The 24795-nt window shown below is 40.1% G+C and overlaps 1 protein-coding gene across 3 annotated transcripts in view; it reads right to left on the bottom strand.

Annotated features, from left to right (window-relative positions):
* ppp2r3a (protein phosphatase 2, regulatory subunit B'', alpha) overlaps positions 1 to 24795 on the bottom strand; it is a 73452-nt gene that overhangs the window by 3244 nt on the left and 45413 nt on the right. For 2 of the 3 annotated variants that reach the window (XM_054796419.1, XM_054796418.1), the window contains exons 3-12: positions 4871 to 5182; positions 4709 to 4812; positions 4545 to 4647; positions 4389 to 4463; positions 3055 to 3298; positions 1854 to 1902; positions 1680 to 1769; positions 1421 to 1596; positions 1228 to 1346; positions 31 to 137 (exon numbers count right to left, since the gene is read on the bottom strand). In XM_054796419.1, the coding sequence (XP_054652394.1) occupies positions 31 to 137; positions 1228 to 1346; positions 1421 to 1596; positions 1680 to 1769; positions 1854 to 1902; positions 3055 to 3298; positions 4389 to 4463; positions 4545 to 4647; positions 4709 to 4812; positions 4871 to 5182 (1379 nt within the window). Of the gene's footprint in view, positions 1 to 30; positions 138 to 1227; positions 1347 to 1420; positions 1597 to 1679; positions 1770 to 1853; positions 1903 to 3054; positions 3299 to 4388; positions 4464 to 4544; positions 4648 to 4708; positions 4813 to 4870; positions 5183 to 8295; positions 8673 to 24795 lie in introns of those variants that run through there. The other variant, XM_054796420.1, reaches the window with a different exon arrangement.

Raw genomic sequence — 24795 nt, 5'->3', positions numbered from 1 at the left:
AGAATGTTCCAGAAGAAACGTTTGTGGTACCCTTCATGTAGTTGCTCGTTGGCCGTCTCCTCAGCCACCAGGATCTCGTACTCCTCCGAGGCGTATTTGTCCCAGTCGGACGGCTCGGGGCCGTCACCGTCGAGGTCCTGCAACGCCACAAACACTTGGTCATCGCGTGCGGCGTCATATGCTAATGTTAGCTGCTACCGCTAGCGGTGGACTGCAGATGACGGCAATTTAACCCCAGAACTGGTTAGCAAACACAAAGGTTCCGGTGTGTTCCTTAGTATAAGGTGGACCCTGAAGGGTTTTAACACGCAAAATAGCAAATAAGCGTTAGCAAAATTAGCTAAGTTAAACATCGTCAAAGTTGCACAAATATCAGACGCTGGGTAGATTGTTTTCTGGGCTATCACGTGAATTCCAGGGTTTTAAATCACATTAGCACATTTAAAACAAAAAAAAACATACTAGCAAACTAGCACTAGCCTATTAGCAAAATGAAATGTCATAAAAGTCCAACAAAAACCGCCGGTCATAGCGTGTGACATCACATCAGACGCGAGGGACATTTTCTGGACTTCCACGTGAATCCCAGAGTTTTAGTGAGCATTTACGCACATTAGCATTAGCCTGTTAGCAAAATGAAATGTGGTAAAAGTCGCACAAAACCTCCGGTCATAGCGTGTCACATCACACCAAACACGAGGGATGTTTTCAGTCAAGGAATGTTGTTGAGGTTGTACCATTCAGAAGTAGACCCACATTTTTGGGAATTAAAAAAAAAACACTATTGAAGTCGTATCAAATTTAGCAGATCCAAAAACCACCACGCGTGGTGTCGAGTACTTCAGCAGACCTCGGTTCAGCCAGCATCAAAGGATTACCTCGGCCTGCTTTTTGCTTTTTCTTTGGCTTTTTTTGCACCACGTTTTGGAAGCACATGAAGTACGACGACTGCAGTCTGAGGGGACTTCATCGGAATACGGTACAGTTGAACGTTGCTGGGGTCGTACCATTCAGAATTAGACCCACATTTTTGTGAATTTAAAAAAACACTACTGGGGTCATAAAAAAAGTGGTCGTTCCAAAAACCGTTCCGTGTAATGTCAGCGCACCTCACAGGAGCTCCATTCAGCAAGCATCAAAGGATTAACTTGAACTGTTTTTGGCCTTTTCTTTGGCTGTTTTTGGCGGCATTTATTCCAATACAAACAAGGCCTAATCAAGTGTCACCTTCTGCACAGCAAAGGGGTCTCTCTGTTCGTGGTCCAAGTACTTCTCCAGGTTGAAGAACGTGTCGAAGAAGATGTGAGCCATCCGGCAGCGCTTCAAGTCGCCGAGGGTTATTTTACCTGAGGAGCACACGTGAACGTCAAGCGGGCGGCGCTGAACGAAAGCGATGAGAGGAAAATCAGTCGGGACTGACCTGCGCTCTCCGGTTTCACCAGGTCCAGCATCTGGCACAGCAGGTCCTGGAAGGGCAGCGGTTCGATGCCCATGCGCTCCATTCGCTCACACTGCTCCTCGTAGAAGTACTCCAGCTCAAACATGGACAGGACGCCATCGCCATCCACATCCATGCAGCGGAACCAGTACTCGATACTGCAGTACAAAAGCCCAGAACACGTGAAGGAAGCGGCCAACAGCACCACACGTACTTTGTGTCATTAAAGCGAGGATCATACCTGGTGGGGTTCTTCTTGTCCTCCTCAGAGATGAGGAACCACACAAACTCGGCGTAGCTCATGCGGCCTTCTCGCTGCACAGCGTTGCCCCTAGCAACCAAGGGGCATTTTCATGTGGTCGTCAAGGCGATGGCAGCGTGTTCTTCGCATGCAGGCGTGTGTGTTTCCACTTACCGGGTCACGGCGCCGCAAAACAACCTCTCGATGATTCTGTTTGAGGACGCTAAAGGAGGAGAGGAAACAGGGAAATTGGATTTATACCAGGATTCCGATTTGGGAGCCCGGTCGGGGTAATCCTGCATGGGTTCACAATCAAGCCTTGGTCATATTTCAGTAAAAAAAATCTAACGGTATGGCTGCAGTGTGAGTGGACTTCATTGGAATACACTGGAACGCCATCGAGGTCGTATCACTCAGAATTAGACCCGCGTTTTTGCATATTTAAAGAAAACACCACCAAAGTCGTAGAAAACTTTGGGGGGGGAACACTCACAAATCTTTGTGGAGTTCCACCCAAGTTCCGCTGTCAGATTATTTCACGAGACAAGCACCAAAAGTTCGACGCGCTCAAGAGAGCTCAGTTCAGCAAAGCACCCAAGGATGAACTTCACCTGCTTTTTCTTTGGCTTTTTTTGGGGGAAAATGAAGGATATTGGCCGCAGTGCGAGTGGACTTCATTGGAATACCATTCAGAATTAGACCCACATTTTTGCGTATTTAAGGAAAACACCACCAAAATTTTGCAGTTCCGTAAACAGTCATGCGTGACGTCAGCGTACCTCACGGCCGCTCAATTCAGCAAGCGCCAAAAGATACATTTGACCTGTTTTGTGCTTTTTCTTTGGCTTTTGGGGTGACATTTGGTCCAATTTTGTATGGGGGGAAAAAAACCCTTTCAGAGTAACACAAAAGTTTGGAGTTCCAACCAAAGTTCCACCGTCAGATTACTTCACGAGACAAGCACCAAAAGTTCGACCCGCTCAAGAGAGCTCCGTTCAGCAAAACACCCAAGGATGAACTTTGGCTTTTTTGCAACACTTTTTGGGGGTAAATGAAGGATCATGGCCGCAGTGTGAGCGGACTTCATTGGAATACACTGGAACGCCATCGAGGTCGTATCATTCAGAATTAGACCCACGTTTTTGCGTATTTAAAGAAAACAAGCTGTGGTGTCATCCTGGCCGTGTGAACATTAAACTGTCCATCTATACAGCATTTTTTAATGTCGCTTTTCATTATCGGGAAAACATCCGCCATCGATGTCTGCCGATATCAAAATTGTATCCAACACGAGACCGATATTATCGGACATCCCTAGCAATGACTACATTGTGTCATGTAGCGTATCACCCGGGCTGGTCGGGATGATGATTACCGTGGTCGTTGTAGCGGGCCAGGTCCTTGTGGTCGATGTAGAGGTCGTGGTCAGTGTCCAGCTCCCAGAACTTGCAGTAGATGACGTAGAAGTGCTCGTAGGAGAAGTAGTCGGTGATTTGGTTGATGTCGTCCTCCTCTTCCAGCAGGGCCAGCGTCTCCAGGAAGTTGCTCCGTCGCAGCTCTGTCATGGAGATGCGTCCCGTCCACGAGCGGTTCACCACGTAGAATATCCGCTGGATTACCTGGGCCCACACAGCCAGGAACCGTACTTGGTAACACGGGAAAAACTAAACATGTTCATGACCGAAATGTGCATCACGGGCATCAAAAAGCACGTATACAATCACTTCCTGGTAGCAAGCGTCCTAATATGGGCACAGGAAGTGTATTTGCTGTATGAAGGATGACGAGCATGACGTCCTAACAGTAGCACGTGTCTCACTCTGTGTCCCTCATTTATCGTTGTGCCACTTTAGAGAGAAGCGGTGCTTAAACGCTCGCTTTTGAAGTTGCGGCTTTTCGCGGACATCCTGGAAATAATAATAATAAATAATAATTCCACCCACACCCCGAGCTGCATGAGCCAGCCCTGTTTATGCACCCATCACAAAAAGGGCTTCGGTACACATCTTAAAATATTCAAGATTCAAGAGTTTTATTGTCATATGCATGTAAAACAGGCAGTTATACAATGCAATGAAATTCTTATTTTAAACACAAGAAAAAGATTAAGAACATAAGAAACGTATGTACCAATAAATATGTAAAAATAGCGCTTCTTGGCTGCAGGCTGGTGGTTGGTTGACCAACTATTGTATTATTTTTGTGCCATGATGGCAATAGAAGAAACGCTGGATGTCCCCCATTGTCCTTTTTTGCTTTTTCTTTGACTTTTTGGCAACATTTATGACCAAACTGCATGGAGTTTAAGCGCTGTCGGGGTGCTTCACAAGACCTCATCTCAGCGAGCATCCAAGGATTCATTCTGCCTGCTTTTTGGCTTTTTTGCAACACTTTTTGTCGGGAGTACATGAAGTACAACGGCCGCGGTCTAAGTGTGCTTCACTGGAACACAGTGGAATGCTGCTGAGGTCGTACCATTCAGAATTAGACCCACATTTGTGTGAATTGAAAAAACGAACATCATCAAATTTGGCAGCTCCAAAAACCGGCGGGCACTCACGAGAGCTCTGTTCGGCGAGAAGCTAAGGATCAATTCGACCTCTTTTTTGGGCTTTTCGGCATCATTTATTCCAATATTGAATGCAAAATAAACACTTCCGAAGTCGCACAAAAAACTTTGTGGCGTCGGAGTGCGTCGCGGTGTTTTACCGTCGTGATGTAGCGGGAATGAAACTCGGGCGCATCCTTCAGAAAGGTGAGTCCGGGGTGAGTGTCCACAATGTCCTACGCAAACAAGACAAATAAAGGTTGAGAAAATAAAAAAGAGCAGATATGAGGATAAGAGTAACGTGGACGATGTTGTACCTGAAGCAGAGGAATGAAGTCTTCTTGCTCCAGGTACTGACAGCCCGGTTTGGCTAGCATGTAAATAAACCTGGAGGCATCGTCATGGCAACTGTGCAGCAACCTGTAGGAGAGAGGAGATGTTTGAACTCCAGCTTCAGTCCAAAGGAAAGGTTGGATCTTACTTCCTCCACGTGGCGATAAAGGAGTGCACCGAGACAAAACCGGTCCTCTCGCCGCCCGCCGCGTAGAACATGGGGGCCTTCCAGTAGAGTGGACACTCGCACGCCTAGAAGAGCGCCGGAGACATTACGTGACCGCCAAGCTCTCGCACCCACATGACTCACCTTGGCTATCTTGCTCATCTCGTAAATATCGGCCTTCTCCTCCTCCAACTCCGCGAAGGCCGCTTCCACGATGGCAATGGCGCCGTCGTGGTTGGCGCCCGGGCCCGTGGCGGGAAGCCCACGGGGGTAGTAGAACCTGGGAATGTTGACTGCGGTGGGAGGAGGACGAGGTGGAGGCGGAGACGGAGGGGTGACTACCACTGGAGCGGGCGGTGGGCTCGGTGAGCGGTGTGCGGGGGCGTGGGGGACGGTGGGCGCCTGGGCAGGGGCTGGGGGCGGCGTGCCGGGTTTCTTCTCCGGTTTGGACTGGACCTGAAATGAAATAAGTGGGATGAGAATCAGAAGCACGCCATACCCACTGTGGAGCATGTTTAGGTGGAACCGAGGTTTTAGTCAAGGGGGCGGGGGGACTTACAGGAGGACCGGTTCTTATTCTAATCAATTTGGACCCAAAACCTTCAGTGTCTGCTAGAAAGCTAAAGACGAAAGTCACCTTTCAGCGTGACAATAAGCCCAAATACTGGATACATCCAAAGCAACACCGGAACAGCAGAGACGTACACAGCGGGTAGTCAACGGAAGCACAATCGTCCCTCGTTTGTCGCGGTCAACTGGTTCCAGACCAGACTGCGATAAGAGAATTTCCACAAAGTAGGATTCAATATGAACAAATGCAATATTTTCGTAGTAAGAGAAACCACTACTGGAGCCCCGTAGACATGAAGTAACACCCCTATAGTCACCTTTACACTCCTATTATTCTTTGTTTGCACCACATTACTGCTCTTACGCGCAGGTTATGGGATCGCTGAAGGGAAACAGGAGACTGAAGAGACTGAAACGGAGTGGGGAAGAAGGACAAAATAGGAAGCCAAAAACGTACCATTTCCACACCGAACGGGAGAACTGTTTTTCACGATGTCACGTCAGACTTTGCATCCATGGCTGACTCCGTATTTGAAGTTAAGGTATGGAATGTAAACAAATGTGTCATCAGTGTAACTTTACTGAGCCTCGTGACCACACGACTACACATGACTTGTCTTTCAATGTTTTTTAGGTAATAAGAAGGCCAAGGCGACCATGAAACACTAATCAGTCGTTCATTATTTCTGGGAAAACCGCGATAGAGCGAGGGAGCAATGTTGGAGGGACAACTGTGTTCCATTTGAGACTCAGCCTTTATCTGACATGAAGACATTAGCAGCTTTGTGGTTAGAATGACTTTAGATCCATCCATCCATCCTGTAGAAAGATTTGTTTTTTTTAAATAAATATATACAAAATAATAACATACAGTATGACAATTTCATATTTAGTTTTTATTAGTCGGGTTGTTTCTCTCTTATTTTTAAAACACAGCACATTTCCTCAACCTAATAATGTATTACATTATTTTTGGAAAAATATTTTGAAATTATTATTATTTTTTTTTATTGGAAACATATCAGCTTTACTACACCAACATTATCAGATTGAGAAAGTTTTCGTGCTACATTTCCAAGTAGTATTCATTGGAGTACAGTTGTTCATAAGAGTCACACAACGGGCAGTTCAACTTAAAGGGGACCTGCCAGTATTATGCTTTTCCTCTTCTGACCTATAAATGTCGTTACAATGTTGCACTCTCGTGTTCAACGATGCCAACACGTCAGACGATGAGGTTTGAGCGTTTGGAAGTGACCCTGAAAGCAGTGTTGGATGGCTCTGCACGCTGTGGGGTTTTTTAACACCGAGTTCCACTGACGTCAACGCAGCCCTTTCCTTATATGGGCGCGCGCAAAACAACAAATAAAGTTGTAATTTCTGGACAATGAGGTTGTGGACAACGTATAAAGTTATGAGAGTAAAGACAATACTTTGGGAATAAAGTCAGAGTTACAAGATGAAAATCAACAAGAAGAAAGTTGAACTGCTGCATTTGGAGTCTTTTAGAACTTTATTGTGACCTGAACACATCAACAGCAGCGCAATCCAACACCATGTGTGTTATCTCCAACTCCAAACAAGCGCGTCTGTCGTCCATTCTTTGCAACATCACTAGACGCTTTCACGGACACTCCGAACGTCACAAAAAAGTCTTCATCATGCGTGTATGGCTGGCATGCATGGCAATGACAATCAGTAAGTGGACACTCTTATCACTCTCTTTGCACAATTTGCTGCATTTAAGTGTGCTTGGAAATCCCAGAGAGTTCACTCAAAACATGTGAATTCAACTTAAATGACGTGGTGTCTTTGAACGCCACTCCTCATTGCTCATAACAACACAGTTCAAAGTCTGATTCACATATTCTGCTATTAAAGAAACGACAAGTGTTCAGTAAATAGATTTTCAGACGTGTGCCACCTGTCAATTTAAATTTTAAGCTAATTTGGCGCTGCTAATGCAAATATATGAAATCCTGCACTGTCATTTATCTTCCTTTCAATAAAATAAGTAAAAATGGGCATATTTCAGACATGATCATTGAATTTATTTTGAGTTACATTGGAATCCATCACATCGTACAATTCACTGTTCTACACGTCCAAAAAGGAGTAGGGAGAAGCAAATCTAATTTAATCTGCCCCCCCCCCCCCGTCCGTTTCACATCAATTCCAATACATTTGTTCACTTCCTGTACTCCAAATGTACTCTTTGCTAGTTTAAAATGCATAGGAAAGTGAAAGTGAAGGTAACATAGTGTGACATGGTGATTAACCATGATTAATTCATTTGAAAACTGATTAATCTGATTCAAAAATTTAAATCATTTGACAGACCTATTAAATATATCAAATATGCCATTATTATCAACACATACGGATGCTAGCCCTGCGATTGGCTGGCGACCAGTCCAGGGTGTACCCCGCCTCTCGCCTGAAGTCAGCTGGGATAGGCTCCAGCAACCCGCGACCCTATCGAGGACAAACGGCATAGGAGACGGGATGAATGGCACATATGGATGCTAACGTAACTAGCACGTAGCTGATTCTGAGTGAACATCGCAAGCTGATCTTTCTCTTGTCAGGCGTCTTCAAAGGAGTGATTAGTTTGACTTTATTTGAGTTTGATTTAGTCCGGTTTAAGTATCCAAACATCAAAGGTGAGGCAAGTAAAAACTTCCTCCATGAGGCCCTGGGGTGTGCATGGTGGGCGTGTCCTCTTCCAGTTTACATACACGGGAGTATTGAGCCTGACAGCTGTAGCGGACCCCCCCACAGCCCCCCCAAGCTCTCAGCATTCATTCTATCACTCTATTCCTGCACCTCCCAGCCTATTAATACCTCGCTGGTATCCGCCTCGGAATAGTTTGTCGGCACGTCAGTCGGGAGCGTTTGAGCGCATGAGAAGGGAAAATATGCAAAAAAGTGACTTATTTTTTTCCATTTTTGAGGCGCCGTCTTGCAGCCCGTTTACGCAGCTCGTTGCGCCAACTGACCTGCTGCTGCTGCTGCTGCTGGAAAGACTTGAGTCGTTTCTTGAATCGCGATGGCAGGACAAAGTCACAACCCCGCGCCAGAAAGGCCAGCTCGCCTCTTAAGTCGGGGTCCCGGCGCAACGACGTCTCCTTGATCATCATGGTTGTGGGGGGGCGCGGGGGCCTTCACGCACAAACCACCCCCGGTTAGATATCCAACAAGCGCTCAGAGACCTTCACGTCTGCCCGCCGCCAGTTGAGGTAGTCCAGCATGCAAAAAGAAGTTCCTGTGGAGGCCTGAAGACCACCCGAGCATGGTCCACTGGAAGCGGGGTCCCAGCCTCTATCCGGGCTACAAAACCCTGCAGCGCGTCATGCAAAGTGTGTGCAGTCTCTCTGGTGCCTGCTGCTCCAAGATGGGCTCTGACCACTGAGAAACATGAGCCATGCCTGAGTCTAGCAACACACACACACTCTCAGAGAGGAGGGCTGAGGGGGAGGGGGGCAGACAAGCCTTTTGCACCATCAAGCAACCCTAAAAAAAAAAAAAAAGAGGCAGGCGGCTGTCGAGGCCACTTCCATGTGAGTGGGCGGGGCCGGCAAAGAGGAAATATTTCCAAAGAGGTAATTTTGGGACGGAATGATGAATCAGCATGCGCTGACGTTCAGGAAGGTTCCAGGAAGACAGTCACCTGTTCCTGAGACTTCAACATACCGGACGTTGGACTGTTCATGTTTAGCTAGCAAATGATATCCCATTATGTCCAACAAAAGCCCCAAATAAATACTTTGGTCACACTTTACAATAAGTTACATAAAAATACAGTAGTTATTGAGGAACTAATGAAGAACTCATGAGGAACCAATGCAGAACTAACGAGAAACTAACTACGGCACATCAATTTTGACTAGTTACTGAGGAACTAATGAGTAGAGTAGTTACTCATGAACTAGGGCACATAAATTTAGAGTAGTTACTGAGGAACTAATGAAGAACTAATGCAAAACCAACAAGAAACTAATGACTAAGGCACTTACATTTTGACTGGATACAGAGGAACTAATGAGTAGTTACTCAGGAACTAGGGCACATAAATTCAGAGTAGTTACTGAGGAACTAATGAAGAACTAATGCAGAACCAACGAGAAACTAATGACTAAGGCACATACATTTTGACTAGATACTGAGGAACTAATGAGTAGAGTAGTTACTGAGGAACAAAGACACATACATGTAAAGTAGTTACTGAGGAACTAATGAGGAACTAATGAGTAGTTACTGAGGAACTAAAGCACATAAATTTAGAGTAGTGACTGGGGAACTAATGAGTAGTTACTGAGGTACTAAAGCACATAAATTTAGAGTAGTTACTGAGGAACTAATGAAAAACTAATGACGAACTAATGCAGAAACAACAAGAAACTAATGACTTAAATTTTGACTAGTTACTGAGGAACTAATGAGGAACTAATGAGTAGTTACTGAGGAGCTAAGACACATCCATTTAGAGTAGTTACTGAAGAACTAATGAGTAGTTACTGAGGAACTAAGGCACATCCATTTAGAGTAGTTACTGAAGAACTAATGAGTAGTTACTGAGGAACTAAGGCACATAAATTTTAAAGTAGTTACTGAGGAACTGATGAAGAACTAAAGAGTAGTTACTGAGGAACTAAGGCACATACATTTAGAGTAGTTACTGAGGAACTAATGAAGAACTAATGAGTAGTTACTGGGGAATTAAGGCACACACATTTAAAGTAGTTACTGAGGAACTAATGAAGAACTAATGAGTAGTTACTGGGGAACTAAGGCACATACATTTAGAGTAGTTACTGAGGAACTAATGAAGAACTAATGAGTAGTTACTGGGGAGCTAAGGCACATCCATTTAGAGTAGTTACTGAAGAACTAATGAGTAGTTACTGGGGAATTAAGGCACATACATTTAAAGTAGTTACTGAGGAACTAATGAAGAACTAATGAGTAGTTACTGGGGAACTAAGGCACATACATTTAGAGTAGTTACTGAGGAACTAATGAAGAACTAATGAGTAACTAATGAGTAGTGGTTAGGGTTAGGTAGATTTGTTCCTCATTACAAGTGTTACCAATACTTACAATACTACCTAATATATACTGTGATATGTTGTTGTTTTTTAAAAGTCATAATATGACAAACAAACAAAGCATTTTTGGAAAATTAGGTTAAAAATGTTCTAATATTGAAATAAAGTCCAAATATTATGGGAATAAAGTCAAGGTAAGATAAATTGCAAAGATTATTTCAGAAAAAAGCTGAAATATTTGAAAAATAAAAAAACAACAACAGCAAAAATAGGGAAAAAGTTGATACTAATAGGCTTTTTCACCAAAACGACAAAGCTGACGTGCAAGCTTCCTGAAATATGTAGAACTTCCCAGAATGTCTTAGCGGCAAAATTGCATCCTTTTATTTTTCACTACGCGGCCCTCGCTGGAAAACGTCTGAACACCCCTCCTGGAGTGGATCTAAGAAGATGCGCAGGTGTTCCTGATATTGTGGCATGTGAGTGTATTTTGCGCATAAAGTCAATGCAATTCTTGAATTTGTATCATTTTCGTAAACATTTTTCATTTTGCTTAATGTGCTGAGTGTGCTTCATGTTCCAGCGGCAGCACATTGAGGAAGAAAGGTCAGGCGGTTTGACCCATTTAAAAGCCTTTCAATTCCACCAAGCGTGATAAAATGTCAATGAGTGTACTGCAGCCGTGTGCACGTTCCATCGAGGGACAGCTTAGCTTGAAAGGAAGCTCAGAGATGCTCAGAATTCACGTTGCTTAGCGATAATGAGCGTCGACATAAACGGAGCCATTTCTCATAGAAATAACCCCCTTTTGGTTCTCACGTGTTATGACGACAAAAGCGGTGGACCGTGTACGGCAGCGCTTTTCAGTCATAAGAAAGAGTTAGACCAGGGGTGTCCAAACTTTTTCCAGCGAGAGCCACATACTGAAAAATGAAAGGATGCAAGGGCCGCTTGGATATTTAGTAACCCAACACATTGAGATATGCTAAGAAGCTAAATGTAGCTCAAGAAACAACTCCATTTCACCTTTGTAATATATCTGTAATATATGGGAAATGCTACTAAAAGTGACATTTTTTCTATAATAATACGAGTTCATTCTTGTAAAATTGGCACTTTGTTCTTCATTCGAATATGACTAACATTTTGACTTTATTCCCGTAAAATTACACCTGTTTTTTCCATTTCTGCTGATTTTTTAAAATTTCCAACTATTTCATTTCAGCTTTCCTCTTGTCAATTTTCTTCTCACATTATAACTTTATATCTTTTAAAAAAACAATGCATTTTTTATTTCAACATTGTTACTGAAATTATATTTTTCCCCGTTTTACAAGTTTATTCTCATATTTTTTCAAATTAGAAATGGATTTTTTCCCTCGTAATATTTTGACTTTACACTGGTCAAATTTCCGCTGTTGGATTTTTTTTTTGGTATAATTTTCCAAATACGTCAACTTCTTTTCTCCTGATATTTTGACTTTATCCCCATGTTATAAATCTTCCCCCAACCTAAGTTTCCGAAAATTGCAACTTTATTGCTTACTTAAAAAAATATATATATAAATTTAATAACTCAACGTCATGCAACTAAAATGACATTTTTCCTCATACTATTACTTTATTCTTGAGAAATTATGACTTTTTTTCCTTGCTAGATTACAACTCTTCTCTTAATATTTTGACTTTTGATTGATTTTCCCATTTTTGCTGCTGCTGTTGTTTGTTTGTGTTTTAAGTTTCCTTGTTAAATTACATTTTTACACTAATTTACACTATTTTACGGCAGCAAGCAATACACGTACCCCATCCACTCCTAAAAACATCATTAAGATGATACAAATTTTGCGAAATAACAACATAATCAATCTTCATATCCATAGTGCAAGTGGACAATTTATAAGCCCTCTTTTCTTTCTTCCATTATTTTTATTTATTTTTTCGCCACTGAACAAAATACACACAAAAGCATTTGCTAGGAAGATACCGTATGTTTGGATGAATGGTAATTCCCACGACGTGTTTGATTCTATTTATTTATGTATGCTGCACGCAACCGGAGATGACGTTTACGTCTGCGCTACGTGCGTTGCCCGTGCTAACGAGGTATTTTAACAAGAGTCACTTATAAAATAACCTACCAATATATTACATATATGAAGGACTGTTACTGGCCATTTATGTTCATACATTTAAAAAAGAATAACTACCACAGAAGTCACAGAAGCGCTGTCTTAACATTTAGCTAAAGGAGGCGGTGACGTAGCCCATGCGCAGGCACGGACCGATCGCGTTCCGGGTACGTATTGTGCAGTGGCAGACGTGGTTGACGTCAGCGAGACTTAGAAAGAGGTGATGGTGGAGGAGTGTCTGGCGCCCTCTAGCGGCAGTTCATGTTTGAGCTCATGTTCAGCTCATGTACTGTGTGTAACACGTTTAAGAGCACATTTGTCATCTTTTTAGTCCATGTCAAGAGTGCGCATACTGACATTGTGCACGTTTCTTCCCGTCAAGCTGGAAAAAAAGCTGGAGTGTGAGTGACTTTTCCAGATAAAGAAGCGTATGTCTTTCAGGCTACCTCGTCTGATGTGTGCACGCTACTCACTTCTCGGGAACAACGGCGCTCTGTAGCGGAGCCAGCCAAGCTTGCATACCGATACTGATCTCACACGCACACTTTTTGCTGGTGTGCTGCAACTTCATACGATCACTCTCTCCAGTCCATTACCAAGCCATGTGGACAGGATGTAACTGTTCAATCGTCACCTACTGCAAAAATGGCTGCCATGCACTTTGTAATATTTTGGCTAATATTTTGCAGCTAAATAAACAACCCGAACGTTAGAAACAGCTCTCGGTAAAATGCAATGCAACTATTAAATCTAATGCGTTTGGCGATAAAGGGGTTAAGGTAGAGTGCTGTCGATGGCTTTGCTTTACAGTGATTAACTTCTTAATTAAATTCTCTACTATATAATTAAGAATGTTCAATAACGACAAGCGTGACGCCCTTGTCGGCAGGGTTAAGATTGTTTTATTGTCCCCCTCTTATCCCCGCACCCCTTCTCTGTTTTCTTTTCTCTTCTTCTCTATCCCCTCTTGCTCCGGTCCGGCCACTCCAAAGTTGTCTCATTGTTTTTACATTTTACAGTGGTTAGCTTCCTTTTACACCTGTGTAACAATTTAAGAAATGTTTTTTGTTCATTTTTTAAAAGAACATATTTAACTTAAAAACATTTTTTTCCTTATTATACATAATTTTAGTATATAATAAAGAATGCAAAGAAGCAGGATTCCTGAGGCCTTCAGCACTCCAGTTTTGTTTTGTTTTGATGTTTTACAGTGATTAGCTCCCTTTTCCACTTGTATGACAACTGAAAGAATAGATTTTGTTCATTTTTTTTTTTACTTTTTCTTATTTTTTTATATTTTATTACATAATTAAGAATACTATGCAGGATGCTTGAGGCCTTTAAAGAATTTAAATAATTTTTCTATTTTTTTTCTGATTCAATGCATTGCATAGCCAGCAGGCCCACAAGTAAAAACTAGGGCTGTCAAAAATAACACGTTAACACGTTTACAGTATTTCATTCATAACATTACATTTTTTCGTGTCATTCACGCATGCGCACCACAGCAAGCACGCATCATCTATGACGGCCGACGAAGCACAGTGGAGCGTCTCACGCGCTTTTCTATCTATTCTACCTCTAGTCCGTTCATGCTGGGAACCACACTTCCTCACTGTCATTACAAGAACGCGAGATGCATTCAGGGACACTCCCAGCATCACAAAAACGGCTTTATAATGCGTGTGCGTGTGTAAATAAAAAGGAAATAGAAAAACATGAAGTGGATATTCTTATCACTCACTTCGTCACTCTTAATTCGGATGCAAAATTTGCTAGCAAAACATTGAAGTATGCAGGAAAATACACTGAAATGCGGCTCGCGACGTGACCAACGGTCGGGCGGCGGCTGATTTGCCAAAATGCGGGACATGTCAGTTGGAGGTCTAAGGCGGATAGCCCAAAAAGCGTGGATTCGTTGGACTGGATGGCCGGCCGTCGGCGGCGGTGGAGGACACTGGGATTTTCCGACTGCCTGGGGGTCCTGACTCCTGCTGGAGCGCCATCAAGCTGCTCTTGCATCGAAAGAAGGCGCCTGATCTTCTTCAGTTTCACCAGTGGTTTTGAAAAAGTAAGTCAAGTATGTTTTTGTCTAAATGTTATGGTTCCCCTTTCATATCATATATCATATAGCCCAGGGGTCGCCAACGTGGTGGCCGCGGGCACCAGGGAGACACCCACGACCACATGAGGCGCCTGCAAGCCTGCAAGCACATTCAGTGTGAGAACACTGGAAAGAAATGAATCCTGAAATAGAAAATGTGAGTTGTGGATGCCAGCATTTTGTTCATGTTCTGGTAAAACAAGCATATTCGCTTTGTTCGGGTTGAAATAAGCTGCGAGGCAGCGGTGCTCATTCAACAGACTCCTCCAGTTCTGTTCCCACAGTCAACGCTACAGGACTTAATTCATCCCACATGCCATATTTTCTTCTTCTTCTGCAACTGAGCTACTGTAACCAAGCCATTTCCATTGTGGATCAATGACGTCTAAGTCTAAAATAAATGTTACAAAAATGAGTAGCTCATTTTGTAAAAAACTATCTCCTCACAAGAAAAAATGTTGGTGATCCCTGATATAGCTAACAGTATATTTAAAAATGTACGCTCAATCTATGTGATCGGTATCAGACGATTTCACTCATTGATTGGTATCGGTGTCGTCTTACACTTGTGTGACATTTAAGAAGGTTTTGAAAATTTTATCGACATTTTTGATTGCGTATCAGCGATACAGTGACAATGAGCTTTTCAAACATTATTATTATTATTTCCAAGGAGAAAAATAGCATCCCAGCTGGTGATAAGGGCTTTAAAAAAGCCAGGAGGCCCGCTGGTGGTTTTTAGCATTGAGAGTGAGCACAGCAGGTGTGCGTTTTGAACGGCACTTCCTGTTCTGGTCCCCTAAAGAAAAGCCCTGAGGTGACCTCATGGCTGCACAGAGGAACAGGTGAGTCCGGCCAGCGAGTGCAAGATGGGGAGATGAGAGGAATCAGCTGTCCTGCAAACAAGTGACCTTTAGCCAAGTGTTACATGCACGCCTCCACTTTTCATCCTGGCATTTTGACCGGTGCCAGCGTGAGCCCTGGGAACTACTTCTCCTTGCACACTTGCAGGAGACGCCGAATAGTGTGAACAAAACAACTTCCTCAACACCTGCTAGCTGGCCCGCTAACTATTGGCTGCGTGCTGTGTGTAAAGTGATCCGCTTCCAGGCAGCAACACACTGCATGTTTATTTCTGCTCGGGGCGCCAGGCAGACTTCACGTACAGTACGCCGAGGACACGTATGGGAGTGTGACACCCTTGTCATCAACGTCGTCGTCATGTATTTCAAATTCCATTAGCGCACATACAATTGTGTTTATGCATCACCCGGCGGCCTGGGAGTCATGTGTTCCACCATAATACAAATAGTCTTCACAAACTGTACGGGCAACGTTTTAGTCACGTTTAACCTGCAAGTGGAAAAAGAAGTTAAGCACCCTTAAAGTTGATAAAAGTATGAACGATAATTTGAAAGCAATAAGAAAAATTCCTAGCTTGAATGATGAATAAGAAAGGCAAAAACAACATTCTTCACTGGTGTACAAGAGCAAAAGGAATTAAGTACATCTGGCGTTATTTCATTCTATATCTCATTATAGAGTACATTCAAACAATGTCAATTATTATATCATTATTGTATTTCAAATATATATATATATATTTATTTATTGCATATAATATAAAAATATATATTATCAAACAATTAGATTAAAAATAGTGTAAACAATGACAAATTAATAAACAAACATGACAAATATATACTGCATATAATATAAAATATATCATTTCTATATATTTTTTAATACATTCAAGTGTAAAAAAGAACTTAACCAATGTAGAAGCTAAACATTTGTTTTTAAATGATTGACTTTAGTGACGAAAGGCAAAAAACCCCCCACAAATTCCTAACTTGAATGATGAATAAGAAAGGCAAAAATTACATTCTTAACTGTTCTACGAGCATAAAAAGTTATTGCACCTCCGGCATTATTTGACACATAATTACATAATTAATAAATTATAATATATATAATAATCATTTTATGTATTTTAATTATGATATAATTAATAAAAAATAACACAAACATTGAATACATTTAATTAATATATCAGATAATGTAATACTTATATAATTGTTTTTATAGAATGATTTTAAAAAATGTAATACATAGTAATTAAAATTGTAATGATTATACATAGATATTTTTTAATGTAATATGTAGTAACATTTTTATTCACTTATACAATACAAAATATAAAATACTTTCACATAATTATGCGATTTTTGAGGTGTAAATAGACACAAAAAAATAAAGACAAAAAAAATGTTCATTTTATGTTTGGAGTTTTTAAATTATTACATACAAGTGCAAAAAGAAGTGAACTATTGTAGAAGCGTGAATGATGAATAAGAAGGGCATAAATAACATTCTTAACTGTTTTACAAGTATTAAAAAAGTTATGCACCTCTGGCATTGTTTAACACCTTTAATTATATAATGAATTACAACTATTTGAAATTCTTATTATTTAAAATATATATATCATATATATACACATTATTACATACATTTTATTGATAAACATAATAAAATATTTTATATAATATTTAAATAATGAAAAACAAGTTCATTCTATGTTATATATAGGCTATATATAATAAATATATATATTTCAATTACATACAAGTGTAAAAATAAGTGAACACTTTAGAAACTTAAAAAAACAATTCTTGACTTCAGCGACAAAAGTCTCTGGCATTTCATTATTTTTTTATGATATAATAAAACAATTTTGAACAAATAAAAATTAGGGGGAAAAAAATCATTTGATCAATTATTAATAAATCATTTTCGATTTCTATTTTGTCAATTACACACAAGTGTAAAAAGAAGTGAACCACTGACCAGCATTAAAAAACCTCATTTTAGACTTCTGCATCTTTTCATACTTCAATACTCAACATTAAATATTATTCATATGCTAAAAATATTATAAACCTTCATATATATGTTGATATTATATGTGTAGTAAAATAAACATTACTATTAAAATTAAGTATTAAACCCCTAAAAAAAAATAATAAAATCACAAAAATGAAGAACAAAAATGCCACACAAAGTAAAAACAAAGCTAAAAAAAGTAAAGCTAAAAAAAAAAAATCCATACAAATGAGAACAACTAGTTTAGTGGCGGAAACCGTTCATTCATACTCATTAGACATTCTTTTATTTTGACAAGAAAACCTAGAAATAAAAATGAGTACTTTACTGTATATTTTGTAGAATCAAAGGACGTTTGACAACTGACAACACATGTATTCTTTTCTTCTAACGCCATTTTTCTTCCTTCTTTAGGATTAAAAAAGCCAAAGAAAAAGCCAAAAAAGTTAATCCTTGGATGCACACCAAATTGCGCTGTTGCCATGACGACTTGTTTTGTTGCCGGTTTTTGTTTTGCTGCGGCGTGCGACCGCAGGGACTTTGGGCTTGCGAGGTTCCACCGTGCGTTTCCGTGCTTTTCAGAGAAAATGCAGAGTGAGCAGATGGAGGAAAAAAGTGATTAATGGCCTCGGAGTAATTCTGTGTTTTCATTCAAGTTAATTTTGGCTTGGATGGGATCTTGAAGGGAAAAGACGGACGGCCCGTGAGGGACACGGAGGACAGACTGATGGTTTCTTCAGATGTTGGACTGCTCAGAAAAGCATTTAGTGCACTTTTGGAGCGACTGGGAGGCACACAGGAACCCCAGAAAAGAAGACACCCACCCGGCGATTGTCCACGCCATCGCCGTGGCGGCAACCCTTCTTTCCCCGGGATGCCCCCGAGGGTTACCGTGTCAACAGCAGGAAATGTAGCACGGCGTTCTCGCTCGCACTTCCTCTCGAGAGGCGCGCAAACACACAGCATTACCATGGCAACCGCCACCCCATTGGCCAGCGAGCAGCCTCACAGCCACAACAGAACGGAACAGCAAGTCAGTAAACAATCAGGGGGTCACATGACTGAGACGCAGCCTCCGGGCGGGACATTTGAGGAGGGCGACAATGTGACAACACATCGGTTCATTTAACACCTCCTTTTTTCCCCAGCCTCCTCAAACCCTCCACCCCCCAGTCATGCTTTTCTGAGGCGTTTGCTTTTTACGACGACTTCAAGGGTCGCAAAATTCCGGTGAGTCCCACAGGTGGGAACTTTGCACGGGAATCCACCAGAACATTCTGGAAACATTTGCAGGTTGGTCTGTAACTGACAACATAAACGTTTCAGTGGGGGAACAAAATCTGATGTTTCTTCTTTGTTTATGTTGTCCAGTGAAGCCTTGATTCAAGTACGTCATAAACACATTCAAAATATAAATGGGAGTATAATATCAAAACATAACCTATTTAAAATAGAATTATATGACATATATTAAATGTATTTCAAAAATATATGCTCATTATTTATCCACTCGCGCGGAAAGTGCCCGACTGTAAATATTTTCACACTTGCCAGAACAAAAGGTATTAGAAAATGCTAAGTTTGATTAAATATATAATAATAATACAATAAAAATGATATTTAATAACATTATTCCAACTAAAGTGAAAGGAGCCCAACTTTAGTTTCACTCTCTCCTTACTAAATTCAAATGTCCTAAAAATAAAGATGATAAAAATAGAAAATAACTGTTAATGTACAAAATATATTTAATTTTATATAATACATATTTAATATTTAATTTAATATAATAAACAAATACAAATATACACACACACATATGAAATATTACACCAAATCAAAATGATAAATTACAAAATTGATTATATTACATTTAATACAATACATATGATATTTAATATTATTCCGATTAAAGTGGAAGGCGTCCAACTTTATTTGTGTCTCTCCTTAGTAGATAAAATGTCCTAAAAATAGTACTCACAAAAATAGAAAATAATTATAAATATTAAATATTAATGTGAAATTTTACTTTCAATATTTTTTTCCAGAACAAAACCTGTCCAATAAAAATGTCAAAGTAGTTTTTAACAATAAAACAGCACTAAAATAATAAACAAAAAATAGATTAAAATATTTATATATACGCACTGTGTATTTATAATATACTTTAATAATAAAAAGTGAAATAATATTTGCATTAAATACATTTGCCAGAACTGATAATGATACCAAAGATACCATTCCAATTAATATTGCAATTTAATAATAAAAAAAACAATATAATTATTGAAATTAAAGTGGAAAGTGGTCAACTTGAAATAGTTTTAAAAGGTCCCTAACAAAACGGAACATTTCCTGCCGCTTTGCTCCCCTAATCACTGCCGCTGAACCATCTTAATTAAATTTGTCCCGCAAAAAGCTCCACTCTCGACTCTCACTCTCTTCACTTAGTTTTGCTGGGTTGATCTTGCATATGAGCTCTGTCACAAGAGAGCGACTCCTGTGTTATTCACCACACCGTCCACTAGATGGAGCCGCAGGGAAGCTCCATGTCAAACAGAACCAGACGCGTTTTCAGCACACAATTGCACACGGTCGTCGCTAGAGGGCAGCAATTGACTGCTGGGAAGCAAGGCAACACAGTATCGTACAAGTAAGCATATTATGTTTTAAAGAAAAAAGATTATTAATAAAAAAAAATTGTTTTAAATGACATGCGTTTAGACTGTACACCATAGATAACAATTACATAATAATAATAATCTTGTATATTATTATAATTGTGTATTTATTTTTTTGTTGTATTTTACTACCACCATCACTGGCAAAAGGCAGCATATTCTTTGTGGTTTAGTTTCAAATAATTGTGAAACAATAAATGCAATGTGTTAATATCATTATTATTACTATTTATTTTATTATGATTTTTGTATATATTTCTTTAATTTATACACTTTTACACAATAAATACCATTTATGTATTTTACTACACTCCCCTCCGAAAGCGTACCTCTTTTGGCAAAAGGCAACATATTAATTCCAGTTTAGTAAAAAAAAAACAAAAAAAACACACACACACAAATTAAATCAATACAATGAATACATTAAATATGTTCATCATCATGACTTGAAAACATTTTTTTTTAATTGTTGTACACAATACATGACTTTAAACCATCATTTATTCTGTATTATAGATATTTTTTTAATTATGTATTTTTTAAATATTGTACATTATGCGACAATCTTAGCTTTTGTAACATCTTTGTTATATTTACTTTGATTTTTATATTTAAAGTAATTGGTTTATTTAAATATACTTACTTACAGTGGTGTGAAAAAGTGTCTGCCCCCTTCCTGATTTTCCTTATTTTTTGCATGTTTGTCACACTGAAATGTTTGAGATCATCAAACAAATGTAAATATTAGTCAATGACAACACAACTCAATACAAAATGCAGTTTTTAAATGAAACTTTATTTTTAATATTAAGGCAGAAAAAAAATCCAAATCCACATGGCCTGTGTGTATAAGTGATTGCCCCCTAAAGCTAATAAGTGGTTGGGCCCCCCTTAGCAGCAACAACTGCAATCAAGCGTTTGTGATAACTTGCAATGAGTCTCTTACAGCGCTGGGGAGGAATGTTGGCCCACTCGTCTTTGCAGAATTGTTGTCATTCAGCCACACTGGAGGGTTTTCCAGCATGAACACAGCATCTAAATAGGATTCAGGTCAGGACTTTGACGAGGCCACACTTGCTTACTTTTACGCCAGATGTAACGGGACACACACCTTCCAAAAAGTTCAACTTTTGTCTCGTCAGACCACACAGTATTTTCCCAAAGATTTTGGGGATCATCAAGCTGTTTTCTGGCAAAATCGAGACAAGCCTTAATGTTCTTTTTGTTCAGCAGTGGTTTTGGTCTTGGAACTCTGCCATGCAGGCAGTTTTTGCCCAGTGTCATGAACACTGACCTTAACTGATAGAGTCCTGAACTCTGACCTTAAAGGTTAAAGGAGTCAAGTGGGGCCTGCAGTTCTTTGGATGTTGCTGTGGGGTCTTTTGTGACCTCTTGGATGAGTCGTCGCTGTGCTCTTGGGGTCATTTTTGTTAGCCGGCCACTCCTCTTCCATGTTTTCGCCATTTGTGGATAATGGCTCTCACTGTGGTTGGCTGGAGCCCCAAATCTTTTAGAGACTGATTGATCTCAATTACTTTCTTTCTGGAGGGGGGTTCATGGGGGTGGCAAGCACTTTTTCCACTCAGGGCCATGTAGGTATCCATTTTTTTCTCCCTTCATATAAAGTTTCATTTAAAACCTACATTTTGTCTTCAGTTGAGTTGTCATTGACTAATATTTAAATGACTTTAATGATCTGAAACATTAAAGTGTGACAAACATGCAAAAAATATGAAAACAGGAAGGGGGCAAACCCTCTCACACCACTGTATTCATATTCATGCCATCATTATTCTATAATAATACTACTACATGTTTAACGTCTGTCAGTGATATTCCCCCCGTTCATTTTAATTTTAATTCATCCTAAAAAGTCAACTAGGATAGGCTCCAGCATACCCCCTCAACCCTCGTGAGGATAAGCGGCATAGAAAACGGATGGGTGGATAATCCCAAAAAGCATGGATGGTGCCACACCACTGACACTCTCCTTCCCCCACTCCCAAATAAGCTCCCCTTCCTGGATACTCCAGTGAGGGCGTCCCATCTAGTCCTCCCAAGTGATTACAAAGCTATCATTCAGGGGGTTAGGAGAGTCTCACCACCCCCTGCTCCTCCGACAGCAGCCTCCCCTCATGGTGCTCATAAACATGTTTTGGTGGTCTCCATGGTGATGCAGAGCTAGCACTGCGCCTCCAGCTGAGTTAAAACCTTCCAGATGAAAAGGTGACTGGCTTTACATAAAAAAAGAAAGCAAGCTTCACACTAAAGTGGGAACAGCAGTTTGGAGGACGTCCCAGCATGCATAGGGAGTGGCTGGTGATGATGTCACTATAAGCCGAGTGCCAAGCGGTTCCACTTTTTTTTTTAAGTAAAAACTCTACAAAAGGTCAAAAGTACACAGCATGTAGTCTTGCAATGAAGTGCCCATCGTGCTATGCCCCCCAGGATGCTCAAAATTGCCATGTACAGCTGTACTGTGTAAGACTATGTGCCAAAAAGCCAAGTGGTGGTTACTACAGTACAGGCACCTTACCAACTATGAGCCATATTGGAGCCATATTGGAAAACTGCCTTGTGCATTTGTGTCCAATTATTACCTCCTTCAAGAACAAAAGTTAAGTTCCGAGCTCTAAAGTTGACTTTCTATAGTGCTGTTCCTTGAGACGGCATAATAAAATGTCGAAATGTGAGGGGTCTACTCACTTTTGTGAGATAGAATATATGTTAAAGGGAGTACATGAGGTATTTTAATAAGTTTGGGACCTTGGAAGGAGCTGTGGGAAATCTTGTTCTCGCTAATACGACTATCTGGCCTTGCCGAGCTTTTGGACAGCAGGCATTCATCAGGGCGTTCATGCACCTCTGCTTCAAACAAGCGTCTTCCCCCACTTGGCTGGCGTTCCAGCTGTGACCTTATTTCCTGTGGAGCCAGCCGAGGAATGATGTCATTTGCCGAAGCTGAAGCAAAGTCAACAACTGCACAACTGCTGGAAACCCCCACCCCCCACACACCCCGCAAAACTCCACCTAGAACCCACCCTTCAATATCCCCCTTCCCCCAGGTTTGCCTGCCTCACTCTACTTATAGTAAACTGGTCTTTTTGGACAAAAAAATCCTCTCACTGTTGTCTGTGACAGACAGTGATTACTGTCATATCTCCATACTTTTCATAAGCTTCCCTTTCATCCTTTTTCCTTGTGCCAAAAAAGCAGTGGGCCTTTCTCCAAAGCTGTCAACAGTTCACTTTCACTGGCCTAATGAAATATAAGGGGAGAAAAAGGTCAAGAGAAACTAAACAACAAGCTGGAATTACCCAAATTGCCTTAAAACACACAGTAATTTAATAACAATGATGATACATTTTATTTTAGACACATGGATATACTTTAATAAAACAAATATTCATGTTTTTTATGCAATTCATTCATATTTATATATGAAAATATAACATTTTGGCAAATGTTTCCCAAGATGTGTCATAAAATAAAACTTAATCAATGAAGTAGTATTGTTGTTAATAAACAACGTTTTTACATACATAGAATATATAATATCACTAATACATGTAATTTCTAATACGAATACTAAATAGTCCTATTAATACATTTTAAAAAATAATATTTTTTTTATATACATATACATACATACATACATACATACATACATACATATATATATATACACATATACATACATATATATATACATATATACATATACATATATATACACATATATACATATACATATACATATATATACACATATATACATATACATATACATATATATATATATATATATATATATATATATATATATATACACAGTATATATATATGTGTATATATATATACATATATATATATACATATATATATATATATATATATATATATATGTACACACACATATATAACACACACACACACACACACATATATGTAACCCGCCCTGTTTCGCACCTGCCCGCACCGGGAACCGAACACAGGACCTTCGTAATAGGCGGCGAGGGCGCTGATCACACGACTAAAAGCCCAGACTGTCGCCACGTGTTCAGCACAGCTCTTGAGGCAGAGGGAGCCTCACAGGCTGGCATCCATTACACATATAAACATATACATATATACATATGCATTATACATATATATATGTATATATACATATATATACCGTATTTACACACATACACACACACATATATATATATGTGTGTGTGTATACTGTATATATATGTATATATACAGTATATACACACATATACAGTATATATATATATATATTAATTTTCCAAAAGCTGCCCGATGGGATTCAAAAGTGCTTAAGTGAGCCATCAGACTGTCATGTCCGAGTGTGTACATCATGTCACTATTGCCTGTGTTGAAATGTACCGACCCAATATGGCACCAGGAACATATTGTATGTTCTCAAATATCCATCCATCCATCTAATGCCAGGAACATATTGTATGTTCTCAAATATCCATCCATCCATCCATCTATGCATTTTCTATACCGCTTATCCTGTTCAGGGTCACAGCGGGAGCAGTTCACCTCAGGCGAAAAGGCACGCCAGCTGCACATAAGTCAAAATACTTATCTCAACACCCTCCTCTCACATTCCCACAAATAAAAACATGTAAGC

This window comes from Dunckerocampus dactyliophorus, chromosome 13 (assembly GCF_027744805.1).
Source record: "Dunckerocampus dactyliophorus isolate RoL2022-P2 chromosome 13, RoL_Ddac_1.1, whole genome shotgun sequence".
Lineage (NCBI taxonomy): Eukaryota > Metazoa > Chordata > Actinopteri > Syngnathiformes > Syngnathidae > Dunckerocampus > Dunckerocampus dactyliophorus.
This window is presented reverse-complemented; position numbering and strand designations above follow the sequence as displayed.